Source organism: Leptinotarsa decemlineata, unplaced genomic scaffold (assembly GCF_025532065.1).
Source record: "Leptinotarsa decemlineata unplaced genomic scaffold, Ldec_3_MD MMD2_tig00026307_RagTag_RagTag, whole genome shotgun sequence".
NCBI classification, from domain to species: Eukaryota; Metazoa; Arthropoda; class Insecta; order Coleoptera; family Chrysomelidae; genus Leptinotarsa; species Leptinotarsa decemlineata.
This window is the reverse complement of record NW_027412681.1, coordinates 10,857,479-10,871,094: the sequence shown is the minus strand read 5'-3', so window position 1 is coordinate 10,871,094 and position 13,616 is coordinate 10,857,479. Positions and strand designations below refer to the sequence as shown.

At 31.3% G+C, this 13,616-nt stretch overlaps 3 protein-coding genes across 5 annotated transcripts; 2 read left to right on the top strand and 1 right to left on the bottom strand.

Annotated features, from left to right (window-relative positions):
• Nucleotides 1-1,409: 1,409 nt before the first annotated feature.
• On the bottom strand, nt 1,410-8,435 carry Dek (protein). Of its 2 annotated transcripts, XM_023161127.2 has the most exons (8): nt 8,278-8,435; nt 7,486-8,043; nt 6,113-6,515; nt 4,617-4,682; nt 2,962-3,137; nt 2,657-2,899; nt 2,446-2,598; nt 1,410-1,610 (listed from the first exon to the last, which is right to left on the bottom strand). In XM_023161127.2, exons 1-8 carry the CDS (start codon nt 8,332-8,334, stop codon nt 1,596-1,598), a joined length of 1,671 nt encoding a protein of 556 aa, XP_023016895.2. In that variant the 5' UTR covers nt 8,335-8,435; the 3' UTR covers nt 1,410-1,595. The 2 variants fall into 2 exon arrangements, with proteins under 2 accessions (XP_023016895.2, XP_023016896.2); XM_023161128.2 differs by lacking the exon at nt 4,617-4,682.
• Nucleotides 8,436-10,113: 1,678 nt separating this feature from the next.
• LOC141485040 (ribonuclease P protein subunit p14-like) lies at nt 10,114-10,998 on the top strand. Of its 2 annotated transcripts, none has more exons than XR_012466978.1 (2): nt 10,114-10,571; nt 10,701-10,842. XR_012466978.1 is itself a non-coding variant. In XM_074180945.1 (2 exons), the coding sequence occupies exons 1-2, from the start codon at nt 10,607-10,609 to the stop codon at nt 10,996-10,998; spliced, it is 330 nt and encodes a 109-aa protein (XP_074037046.1). In that variant the 5' UTR covers nt 10,172-10,606. The 2 variants fall into 2 exon arrangements, 1 of the variants encoding a protein (XP_074037046.1); XM_074180945.1 differs by having other exon boundaries at nt 10,172-10,638; nt 10,701-10,998.
• Nucleotides 10,999-11,005: 7 nt separating this feature from the next.
• LOC111506133 (mitochondrial intermembrane space import and assembly protein 40-B) lies at nt 11,006-12,804 on the top strand. The gene is made up of 2 exons (XM_023161129.2): nt 11,006-11,249; nt 12,509-12,804. Exons 1-2 carry the CDS (start codon nt 11,006-11,008, stop codon nt 12,676-12,678), a joined length of 414 nt encoding a protein of 137 aa, XP_023016897.2. The 3' UTR covers nt 12,679-12,804.
• The last annotated feature ends 812 nt before the right edge of the window (nt 12,805-13,616 follow it).

The window sequence follows — 13,616 nt, the reverse complement described above, 5'->3', positions numbered from 1 at the left end:
CTTTTAACAAACACCAGAACTGAAATCCTTTTCGCAAAGCGCGTTTCAAGAACAAGTTGGCGTCTTCATCTCCTTCAAACAAATATTTTTTCCATAGTTCCTCAATATCTGATATTTCTGAAGATACTCCTTATATTATAAAAACATTTACATATAAATTATAGGATCAAGATATTGAATGGGCAAATTTTTCATCATTTAATGTTTATTTTTCCCAAAAAACATTTTTTTACAATTTTCTATTAAGCAATGAAAAATGAATATTTTTCGCGAAATAATCACGAGAATTAAAACTTTCTATATTTTTATACCTTATAGGATGAAACTGCAGAAACGTTAGTTACAAATACAAGTGGTATAAAAACACAGTAAGTTTTAATTCTCATTTTTCATGATGATTTCCTATCACATAGTAACAGCCTACATCCATCAATTCATTAAATGGTTTTCTCAATTCAATTTTTTTTAAATTTATGTTCAAAAGTATATGAACTTCTCAACGTTTCAAGGTTAAACAGTAATGGTTAAAGGATTTTGGATCCAGAAATCCCTTAATTTTATAAAAATTTGAATTTGGTTAACGGTACTCCAGATTGAAATTACATTTTAATGTTTTGTTATGAAGAATTTTGAGTGGTTTGATAATACATGCTTTAGATGTTCCCCCAAATCAAGTATGTAATTTTGAGTAGAAATTAAATAAAAAATATGACAAAAAAAATCATTAACCAATTATTGATAAACTGATATATTCAATGACAAATACGAAATGAATGTATCAATTATTTAATAAATTTGTACCACCCTAAAATATTGTATTTTGTTACATTTCCAAATTAAATTCACTTAGAAAACAGGATCCAAGAGTCACAGGAAGATAGTTTATTTCTAAAAAAATCACACCGTTTTCCTTATAACCCAAAAAGCTTCCTAGGATAAATAGCAAAAAGGAAACAAAAACAAACTGATAATAAAAATTGTATTTTTGAATGTATACAATTTGAATTATTATTACAATCTAATACTACAGCAGCATAGACAATTTGATGATGATAAAGCTTCCTAAGAGGTGAGCTCATAGGTCAGTGAATTTTTGTAACATACAAACATTTAAAAATGTTTTCGAAGTTTGAATTATAATAATACCCGATATATGAAAATATAGATATATTTCATTTTGTTCCATTTTCCGAAATAGACTATGAAATGTACAAAAAAAAGTTAAATATTCTGATCTTTTCAAACTAAAAATAGATAAATCTTTAAAATCTAACACAATATACACACATATACATGCAACACAAAATGATAACAGAGTCACAACTCTTAGAACTATTGACATAAAAAAGTGTGCTAGATTTTAAGAATTATACTCTGAACAATGGGGAAACTCAGGTTAAGAAATGATACAAGATGTAAAACTTTTATTTATAAATAATCATCATTTGTTAAGTTTTCCAACAAGTAGAATCAATAAAATGCAGAAAGATAAAAAACGGGAAATAAAACAATTTGAATTTTGTACTCGAACAAACATTTTTTCAAAATTGTTGTTCTATGAAGTTCTCTTACAAACTACAATAATTATTTTTAGTTCACGTTGATATCAGCTGAAAAAAAAAATTAATAAATTCATTCCAGTATAAATCTCCTCAATTATAAATATTGATATTGATTGATAATAAGTATGACCAGGTGGTCAGGTATTGCAGAATGTTCCAGATCAAGAATCATAAAGATTAATGTTTTCTTTTAATTGATCAACTTTTCTATTGCTTTTTATCAAATAGCCACATTCTTGATAAATTCGACACTGAAACATGAACCTTTTTATAATTCAACATGTCTTGTACCTATGAACATAGTGTTTCAAAAGGCTCAACTTAGTCCCTAATTTTATAAACAAACTCAAGGCATTTTTAAATAAACACTGAGTGTTAACAACGGTTCCACTTTTTCAAATACCACTAAAATTGAAATTTAGCTTATTCATGATATGTATGGTTTTTTGAATCTTGAATACTCTCACAGCCTCATTACTTCTTCAACAAAAAATAATGTATAGCATGCACAAAAATAAAAATTGGCTACATTAAAATTTTGTGTCTTTTGTTAATATCCATAAACCTAGCAGTTCTGGCACAACTTTTTGGAAATGATGTAGTTTTTGATATTGGGTGCTGAAAAATTTTATCAATTGAACTATTCTTATCACAATGTTTTCATTTCAATTTCTAATTTCTTCTTCACTTCCAATAGACATGGGGATAGTGTTTTGATAAAATATACCCAAACATTTTTTATAGTAAAGTTTATTTTCAAAGGCAAAAGACATTGTTGATACTAATTATTTCTGAATAGACTTTAATTGTAACACATTTTCTAATAGCAATTGTTTAATGTCTGGAAAGGAATTCAGTTTCTATCATCAAAAATTAGACTTACCGACTTTACAGTAGTTTTGATAAAATCTTTCTTTTGGGTGAGATCAAAATCTGGATAGTGGTCATAGACTCGTTGGCAAACAGTCTTCATGGTTATTTCTTCCAGATTTGCACCTTCCAATATACTCTTAATGAAAGTTTTGATTTCATCATCCTGAAAATAATACACAATTTTCAAAATGGATCCTGAAATACAAAAACAAGCTTCTTACTGTGGGCGGTTGACTACTTTTCGCCTTCTTAACTAGAGGTTCATCTTCAGACGAACTGGCCTCCTCTTTGTGTTCGCTCTCTTCTTCATCAGAACTTTCTGCCTTTGCCTTCGACTTTCTACCTCGAGATGGAGTCTTCTTTGCTGGCGCCGAAGCTCTGCCTTTCCGTGCTGGTGTTGCTTTTGCTTTAGATTTGTTGTTGGCTTTGACAGGACTCTTTTTACGTTTTGACTTTGGCTCATCCTGAAATATTCAATTAGGGAACAAAACAATAACAGTATTGGTGCTATACAACAAAAACTTACATCTGATTCATCGGAAGATGCTATGCTTGGATCACTCACTTCTTCTTCTTCCGATGACTTTTTTTTCTGGGCTCCTCTCTTACGTTTGGTGCGAGATTTTTTTTCACTACCGTCGGATAAGTTAGGTTTGAATTCTTCATCACTGGAACTATCTTCTTTGAGGTTTGGTCTCTTACCTAAAAAGAACATTATAGTGTATCTCTCCCACAAGTAATTACTTATAATAGGCCAAACTGACCATGAAATGATTATGAAGAAAAAAAACGAGAGCAACGGTAACATGAATTGATCCACATGTCTAAGTATCAAAAACATTGTCAATGAAAATTCTACCAATCTGAGACATTGAGTTCGAGTGATTCCATATGCCCGTTTTGCTAAGATTTAAGAGGTACATTCCGAAAAAGTTGATGAGTAACTAAGGAAAATTTATGAAGATAGCATATTTTATAGAATATAAATTATTCATCATTAAAATATCATACACATATAACACATACATTACTGGTACAACATTTATTAGACTTGTCAACACAAACAGAATAAAAAAGCAGCTTACACATTCCGGTCTCTGAAAATTCTTTAACATTGTAAAAGATATTTTCCAAGAGAATGTCCATTAAAGCTTTTTTTAATTTATTGTAGTTTTCAATATTTCCTAGTAACCTAGTTGCTTTGTTTTAACATACTACTCAGTTTTAAGATTAGATAATCTGCGTGATCTCGCCGAGTTTACTTCTGATCATTCAATAATTCTAGATACTTATATTGATTCACCTGCTCTATAGATCTGTGATCTATTTTTATTAGTGAACAAAGATCATTAGGAATATTCTGTTGTTGATAATTCATGAAAACAGTTTCATTAACATCAACAAGTAGACGGTTATTTGTGCACCATTGTGAAAATTCACCGGCAGTTTCATTTGCAGCTTGAACAGAAAGAAGTTCATTTTATGCTACTATTTGATAGGTATCATCAGCATATATTATTGAGTTTTGTGGGAATACACATGAATTTTCAGTATTACTCATAAATATTATAAAGAGAAGCGGAGCCAATGTTGAGCCTTGTGGAACTCCTAATGAGACAGAAGCTGGTTGTGAATGTTCAAAATATTCAAAGACAAAAGCAATATTGAAGTCTCTAATCTGGTTAACTCCCTATGTAGGATTCAATATTTAAACTGTTTTATCACCTGTCGATTGTAATATAAGAAATCAAGGTTTACAGAATATTCAAAAAATATCAATTGAAAATCCATTCCAAAGTCTATTAATACAATTTAGTGACAGTGTATACATATTAAGTACATTGACAAACTACTACAACTTGAAAAAACTACAAAAAAAACAAGAACTTCAGATGTTGCAACTCACATACAACTTCAAGACAAAGAGCATTTCAGTTTGATTATTTGTAAACCATCACCATTAAGCACTTTTCAGTTATAATTTCTTGCAGATCTGTGCAAGTGGACTAAGCTACAAAGGGATAGTTTGAAAACATATCATGTGAATATTGTAACACAAATGCAGGTTAAATTTCAAGCAGTCAGTTAGTGTAAGGGTACCTGATCCTGGTCTATCATTAGCTAAACTGTCACCACAGAAGCGCACAACCTAGTACATGCTGTAAAAAAATATATCAATACCTTTATCTCGACGAGCTCTGGAGGAGTGCTTTTCGTCACTAGAATAGTCATCATGTGAAGAATACCCTGCAGATAAATGTATATATGTTATCAAAGGTTCTGAATACTGGTAATATCCCAACATCAAGTTGTTACCCAATAATACCTAATTAAATAAGTTTATATTCATTTCCAAACTACATATGAACGAATAAGCCTTATAGATTTAAAATATTGTGAAACACGCTGAATGCTATTATAACATAGGGCGTTAGAATATTCACGTCCATGAAATATTAACTGATTCTCTCTCTAGTGATTTTAGTCAATTCTACAATGTTCTACAGAGTTTTCATGGTCTTATGATAAGGTGAAGTTAGAGTCGAGAGTAAGGAAATCTAAGCACCGACATATAAGAAAACTGGAGATAACCAAACAAAAAAGCAACGAAAGCCAAAACTAAACGGTAAAGTTTAGTTCGGGAACTTTTAGAAAATGACTAGACTATTTTGAAGCATTATTTTTGTTTTTTGCTGAGAAAAAGATCTCAATTTGTTTTATTATAGTTTTGTTTCTATTGTTTATTACTTCAAAAAATTAAAACTCCTAAGTAAACCTACCTAAAAGTAAGAACTAAAAATATCTAAAAACTTTTTTTAAGACTAACTTAGTTCAATCTCATGGAATTACACAGTAATTATTATTATTATTTCAGCTTAATATTGATACAAAGATAGCAGTACTTTCATTTCTATGGTTTGTTGATTATTTATAAAGTGTGTACTGTTAAGTAAAACTACCTAAAATCAAAATAATGTTAATACAAATGTCAAGACTGTTATGAAGGCTGAGATAGGTTCTTTCTCACAGTATAACATTTTTTTTATTTACCAAGTATTTAATACTTAAAAATAATGATTGTGCCATCATTGGTTTCTAAGAGATTTGTTCGGAATATTAATAAATTATTTCTTATGAATTTGTGTATTTCTTATGTATTGTGTGTATTCTTTCTTTCAACAGTAATTTCCCCCAATTCGTTGCTGAAACCCATGACTGCCTTCACACTGGTTACAAAATCTTATTTTTTGTGTTACTGTAGCAAATCTAAATTTTAAATCTGTTCCAACAGAACATTTGATAATTTTATTCCTCAGAGAATGGGTGTATAAGTATTAATCCAAATTAAAACCATGCATGAAGTAGACATGTTTCTAATATTAAATAACAATTAAGAATTAAGATAAATGTTATCTTATGAAATATTTACATATTCTGTAATAAAAGGTATGAGAGTCATGAACTATTAAAAACACATTAAATGGTGCTTCTTAATCAGAGTATCTGAGCACTAGTTTGCATACACTTTTACCCTCTATAAAACATTTGTAGATTCAGAATTCACTTTCATTATTCAATTCATCAATTCAATAAATAGTTCGTAAGAAACAAATGTTCAGTATTACTGAAACCAAAAAGTCAAATCAATGTTACCATTATAAAAAACTGAAACTGACCTCTATTGTTGGCTTTCACTGCTGCACTTCTTTTAGGTCTTCCACCGTCCACTGGTTTTCCAGAATCTTTTGGTTCTACCAAAAAATCGACAATTCTCTGAGCAATTTCATCTCTGACACCAGATTTGGGCAAATCTAACATCTCACACATGCTTTTCAACTGTTTTACTTCAAATTTGCCAGCAAATGCAACTTTCTTTTCATACTCTTCACTATCTTTTTTGAAATCAAAACCATTAAACTTCCTGATATTCTTTTTGATCAGTGTATTTTTGCCAATGACTTTGAAGAGAAGTCGATGAAGGAATTTCAAATCGTCATTTTTAAACCGAGATATTGACGCATCGACACGTGGGATATCTCCAAGAGGTGTTCCAGTGCCTTCAACAAATTCCACCTTAGCCTGAAAAAATATAAGAAATGACTATGTATTTTTCAATTATTGCTATTTTTTCAAACTTCGCTAATGATGAGTCAATGATAAAAAAATACTAGTCTAAATTTGGTGCTCCAACTTTCGGTAATAAAATCTCCTAAGACGACACCTTTTTCTGACTCTGCCACTTCCATTTTTTCCACACAAAGCTCAATTTTCTCAAAATCGTATGTTCTCAAACAAACTGCATCATAATGGTTCACGATACTACATGACACTTTGACTATTAGCAATATTACAAAATTCAACTAAAATGGATGGATGGAAAAGATAAGAAAAGCCACTTTTTCATCAATTAAAATAGTCTTCTGTAATAGAGAACACACATATACGTCTCAGTTTTAAACATTTTTGATTTTAACAAATATATTAACTCCAATAAAGCTTGTTTTTGACCCAATGAAGCTATAAAAACTGGTTGGAAGTACAAATAAAAGGGCCTTTTAGTTAACAAAACTAAGTAAAGGATGCATTCTGAAGATTGGTTTATTTAATCTCGATGATCCGCAGGTAGCAATTAAAAAAATCATTATTGAGGATCACATTAATTATTTGAGAGAATAAAAAATACATGTATGTGTTCTCTATTTGATTTCTTGTTTGTAGTTTGTGTAGTGTGTTTCATTTAAAAGAAGACTGAATTAAAAAGAATAAACAAATACTTTCCTAGGGGCAAAACTGAGTAAAATTTTTGCAGTATAATTTTCATTTTTCGATAGTTAACGATATTATGATTCCAAAAAGGTTGTTTTAGTGAACTCATTTTTGTTATTTCTGTGTAAACTTTGAAAATGGGGTGATATTTCAAGAGTGTTTATTACTGAAAGTGAATTCCCATAATAGTCAAATGGACAAAAAAAGAAAAAACTATAAAAATCCTTTTAAAAACTAGCGCTACCAGAATGAAAATCAATCATTTTGTAATTTACAAGCATACCCCCTCCTTAGGTTCGGCATTAAATTCTTCATTGAATCTCTGTACACCTTTCCGTTCTCTCTTGCCAGATTTTTCAAGAGGTTGATCAAGTAAAGGTACCTCTTTATCTCCATCTTTATCATCCTTTTCACTTTCTCCATCTTCCCTCTCGCTATTGTCTTCACTTTTTGACTCTCCTTTTGCCTTCTTTTCCTTCTCTTTCTTGGTTTTCTCACTGCCTTTCTTATTTTTCTCGTCCTTATCTTTCTTACTTTTATCTTCCTTCTCTCCGCCATCTACTTCCTCACTTTCTACATCGTCTTCCTCCTCGTCCTCATCATCTTCACTATCACCTTTCTCCTTTTTATCAGAGTTGGCCTTATCTACTTTTTCAGGCGACTTTTCCGAACTTTTATCCTCCTCCTCTATTTCTTCTTTAGATTTTTCCTCCTCATCCTTACTTTCCAAATTGTTTTCAGTGGGTGCATCAGAAGCTTTAGCAGCTTTGATGTCGTTCACATCATGGGAATCTTGAGAAGAATCATCGGTGTTGTTATCTGTTCCACTCTTCTCGTTGGACTGTAAAATAATTTAGAAAATCAGTTGGCACATTTTGAAGAATAACTGCTATTTCTACAGCACTTTCGTTTCCCGCTTTTTCAAATATCAACACCGCCATATTGAATTGATAAAACAAACATGTTTGTGCCGCATTCGGCGTTGAAATATTGGTACATTTACGATGAAACTTTTTCGAATATACTTTTCTTTAAGAGCATTTCCTACTGGTACTACAAAAAAATGTATAATCACCTCAGATATCACACTTTTTGAGGAATCACCTTCACTAGACATTGCAACTGTCAACATATATCATAAACGCATAAATGGCATAAACTGCTAAACTAAAACCGCGTCTAATCATCTAGAAAAGTCATAGAACGATGGAAAAGAACAGATCATCAATTGGACGTTTTTTATTCTGATTGAAGTTTGACGTTTTGAAAATAAGATATGTGCCCTCCCTTTTTGTAGCCAAAAACATCCATCACTACATTATTATAATGAACAATCATTATTTTAAGATATATCGAGTGATATTGAAAATATATTGAAAGATAACTATAAAAATTAGCTACAAATATTTGAAGAGTCACAAATGTCGATAATATAATTTTTTCCATATTTCTGATAGTTACATCTGTAAATTCAAGGTAGTAATTGTAAAAAACAGTAAAAACTCGAATAGATCTTATAACACATCTATATCTGTACTATTGGCAAATATAAACAATTTCTCTTTTAAAGGTTATTAATTCCCCAACAAAAAATCACAAAAATTTTTGAGAATTTTAGAACAGGACTGAAATTTGAGCAATGAAAATGGGTCATTTCTCAAATGTTTTTGACCTTCTATAAAATTTCAAAACAAACGAAATTCTTTGGTACTGCTGACAGAAACAAATAATACTTAAGTTTATACTCCAAAGAATAAAGTGAAAAATTCATCAATGCAACTTTTTGTAGATGAAATTTTATTACCTACTTAATGACTGATAATATCAACCACTCCAGGAACAAATTCATCAAAATAGACCATATCTATTTTGATAGACAGAATTGGAACCTCTAACCCAAAATAAAAAAAAACACTGTTCCCATAACAAAACAAATATACTGTCTCTAGACGCGTGATTCACTAACGAAGTTAGCATTATCTAGATCAATAGATCAATATATATTTATATATCAACACCAATCCGTTATTTTAACACCTCGACACGAGACCGGAACACGTGCCGAATAACAGTAATACCTGTTATGTGCCTAATATTTACATAGTTTCTATTTTTGATTATTATGTAAAATGATGAAAAACGAGCTAAAGTATTCGATTTCTTAACTTTCAAAAGGATATAAAAATATCCCAGCCAGAAGAATTGAATGTAGCTTAAAAAGTATTTTTTTGATATGGTCACTCAGAAAACAGTCCATTGTATGAACTGCCAAACATTCTTATTCTCATTCTCATTCATGAAACGCAGTCCGTCAAATAGAGAAAACACATGTAATTTTAATTTTTCGAGTTAATTGATAGTCCTCAGAAACTATAAACAGTAAAATAAATGCCTCTCAACTCCTAAAAGATAGTATGCAATTTTAACTGCCTAGCTAGTATTTCATTGTTATCTTATGAACTTTTAGAAATAACCCGATTACAATCATATTTTATTATCAATAATAATAGACAAATTACATCAAATTTCCACCTCCTGACTCAACAATAACAAAAACAAACTCCTGAAACGCATCGTGGACTTTAGTTTTGACATCTGAAATGATGTCTGCATTAAAAACTGGGACTGATGGAACTAACAATATATTCGTCCACCAGATGCCTCTGAGGGTACGTTATTCGCATAGATATGTTTTTCGGTAGGTTTGAAAGTTCTGCATTTTCAGTGTTATATAAAAAAAAGTAGGTTTTATTTTCAATTCAAATCAATTTTCAGGGATTCATTGGGGGTATTTATTTGTTTAAATCAAAATATTTCAAATCTGACACATATGTGTGTCCCTGACTGGCTAAGGTTGAATTTCACTCGTGTTCGTTTTTTTTTGTTTATATTACCTAATCTGATCTGTCAATACTGTCATAAGATATTCGCTTCCTTTTTTCTCGATCGAAATACATCAAGTAAAGTTAGCGAATAACTTTTAGCGACAATGACTATGCGAGTGCTAACAAAACACAGATAATGAACTAATATCTGATTCGTAATATATATGTTATGTCAGCAAGCATAATGAAAGGACTGATCCGTTACTTTTTAAAATATAATAACACTATCCATGACAATAATTAAACAATTTTCTCAAACATTTTTTATTTTTTAAAGTGTTTCGCTGTACGCGTCCAAGCATGAAAATAAATTGTTTAATTATCATCATCAATCAAGCTAGCGTGTTCGAGTGTTCGGCTAATGTAGTTGTAGTTTGTTAATCACTGTGTAATTTACCGAACACGCTTGCTTGACATAACCTAAATCGTAAATTTGGTATAGTTGATGGTTAGAGTCAAATTAGTTCCATCGGTTAAGGAAGCTGTAGGTTTTTCGTTTCATTACCAGAACATTGAACCATGACTAATTTTTATTACTTAGATTTGTCTTTGTTAGTACTTTTCACTAATTCAAAATTATGTATTTTGCAATAACCTATTTTTTTATTTTCAGAAAGTTTGAAAAGGATTATGATGAAGAAGTGATTCCTGTATACTTTAAGAAAAACATTATTGAAGCTGTAAACGAATTATTTGGGGAAGTCGGTTCAACAGTTTCTATTGACGTACTGAAGTTTAATCATATAGATAAACGAGGAATTCTGCGAGTACCAAATTCGCAGTACGTTAAGTTGAGAAGTAGCTTGACTCTTTCTGCCCGACACGAGACTAATATCTGTCGTTATATCATTCATAAAGCTTCTCCTTCACTACTAGCACTCCAAGCTGATAGCCGAGAATATCGACACTGAAAATAAAATGTCTCATTGTCGAAAAGTAGGTCCAAACAACAAAGATATTCTTATATTTGCAACTAAAGAAGATCATCAGGTTCCTAGCAAAGTTAAACTTCCTGATCCAGATCCTCAACCTGGTTTAATTTTACCAAATGGAGATATTAATTGGAATTGCCCGTGTCTAGGAGGAATGGCTACGGGACCGTGCGGTGTTGAATTTCGAAATGCTTTCAGCTGTTTTCACTATTCTGAAGCTGAGCCAAAAGGTAAATTTTAAGTATGTTACAAAAACAAAACATTTCACTGCTTTATGGTCAGAAGTGGCTAACTAGAAATTGAGCTAGGAAAAAAAAAACTTGGACAGCCTCATTCTCTTGCTACATGCTACTTTTTTTGAAAGCAGTGGTTTGATACTTACTATGATGCTGGTAAACAAGCGTCATCAATTCGTGATACAACGTCACAGTTCCATTCATGTTTAGTGAAAGGGTTAAAATTCGTTACTGAATATTCCATTACATTTTTGTTTGAATCATTTGATATTCTGCCAGAACATTTCTAAGAAACTTTTTCTAGTTATATTTTTAAAGCTGTCGCTGCCTCTGATCATAATTTGTCACCATAAATGACTGATTAACAGTAATCACTTCAGATACTTGAATTGTCATACCCAATTGTGAATTGGGTATGGTATTCACTGTCACTCGTTTTTCTATAATTACATCTGACTTCCAGCAGTTAGTGAAATACTGTAAGCTACATATGTTTGCAACAACTTTCTACCTAACCTTCCAGTTTTGTCCAAAAATGTATGCTCTGGCAAAAATACACAATCATAGGTGAACTGAGGAAAACTCACTACTTTTAAACCAACCGTAAAGTAAAACATTATAGGGTCGCCCTGCAACTTATCCCTCTTCCGTCTTCATATCTATTACTAATGTTTCTGAGGATCCAAATATATGTCATTGTAAAAAGAACCATAAAAAATATTCTTCTCTAAAGAGCATCTGGACACAATCACTAAATATGCTTTGAAATTCTCTTGTCCTTTCGTAGACCAAAGATGCTGACAGCGTGTGAGCTTTGCTTTTCACACAAATGGCATGCACACCCCTCAAGCAAACATCACATCAGAAAACTGCAGTTAGTAGTCTGTTCAAGTACAGCTACCGGGCCGAGTCATGGCCGGTGCACATTTTGAGGGAGGGGCTTCTCACTGGCCATGACTCAGTCTGGCAGCTGAACATTACCTCAAAAATAGTTAGGTATAATATCAGCAACAGATCACTAAGATATATAGTATCTTGATGTATTTGAAAAAAAATGCAATCTATCCTGAACAATCAGCATGCACAAATTTTAGTAAATTTCAATCATGTTGATTTGTTTTATATCATGTTTTTACCTAATTTTTGGATTATGTAGTCAAAATTATTTCAAATATCTTAGTCTATTCTTTGTATATCAAAAAAACAACAAATGCCTTATTATTATCTATCTGATTACAAATATTTATTTGTAGGTAGTGACTGTTACGATCTCTTCAAGGGGATGCAAACCTGTATGCAGCGTTATCCAACCTTGTATAATAAAGACCTAGGAGATGATGACGAGCTGAATGGGATGAGTCAAGTGGAGACCAATGCCAAAGATGAGAAAAATGAACCTCAATCAGCTGCATCTTCAAAATAATATGAAATTAGTTATTTATTAGTAATTTTTCTGTAGGTGAAAATGTTTTTCAGTTGTATCTCTATTGTATGTTTTGAAAATTAGGTGATGAAGACAGTATGGGTGAAATAAATTGATCACATGAAATTCTAGCCGTATTTAATCATAATAATTAATGATTGTTATTATTATGTTACTCTTTCAGAAGAATTGGTCAACTCGAGCCAATAAATCCAATTTTAGTCAAGAAGGAACTTCATTGACGTTTTAACTATTTTCCAATCTTTAACTGACAACTTTTGTTTGAAAAACAAATGAACACAAATAAACCAACATAAAGATAAATAATTAGTAAATATCCGTTTTAACTATTTTCCAATCCTTAACTGACAACTTTTGTTTAAAAAAACAAATGAACACAAATAAACCAACAGAAAGATAAATAATTAGTAAATATTCACATTCTCTCCCAACCGCTAGAATATTTAGTTGTTCTCTGGCTCAAATTTATATATCTTCGTTACTAGTCATTGAATTCGATGTTGACGTTTTAACATCAACTACCCGTATTCTCTCGTCAGGTCCACGATATATGCCCGTTATTCTGCCCAACTTCCAATTATATCTGGGGGCTTGATCATCAACTAATATGACGATATCATTTCATGATATTGGTTTATTATCATTTGTCCATTTTCTTCATCTTGATGAGATAGGTAGGTACTCTAGTCCAGCAATTCCAGAAGGAATCTGATAACATGCGAACTATTTTCCATTCTATCCTCAGATTGTCAGCACTTGGATTCAATGGTAATAAGTCACCATCACCACTGGAAGAACCAATCAAGAAGTTGTTCGGAGTGACTGCATTGGTAGAGTCAGACGATTTTCTCGTCAAAGGACGAGAGTTGATGATCTTTTCCGTTTCAGCAAAAAAAGTGCAGTGTTTCTTCTCTTAG

Excerpts from the sequence above, each read along its gene's own strand:
- LOC141485040 (XM_074180945.1), top strand. The coding sequence starts at position 10,607 with ATGACTAATTTTTATTACTTAGATTTGTCTTT. Across the intron at positions 10,639-10,700 it reads TATTACTTAGATTTGTCTTT|AAAGTTTGAAAAGGATTATG; the intron begins GTTAGTACTTTT and ends TTTTATTTTCAG.
- LOC111506133 (XM_023161129.2), top strand. The coding sequence starts at position 11,006 with ATGTCTCATTGTCGAAAAGTAGGTCCAAACAACAAAGATATTCTTATA. Across the intron at positions 11,250-12,508 it reads TTCTGAAGCTGAGCCAAAAG|GTAGTGACTGTTACGATCTC; the intron begins GTAAATTTTAAG and ends ATTTATTTGTAG.
- Dek (XM_023161127.2), bottom strand. The coding sequence starts at position 8,334 with ATGTTGACAGTTGCAATGTCTAGTGAAGGTGATTCCTCAAAAAGTGTG. Across the intron at positions 8,044-8,277 it reads CAAAAAGTGTGATATCTGAG|TCCAACGAGAAGAGTGGAAC; the intron begins GTGATTATACAT and ends ATTATTTTACAG. Across the intron at positions 3,138-4,616 it reads CAGAGCTCGTCGAGATAAAG|GTAAGAGACCAAACCTCAAA; the intron begins GTATTGATATAT and ends TGTTCTTTTTAG.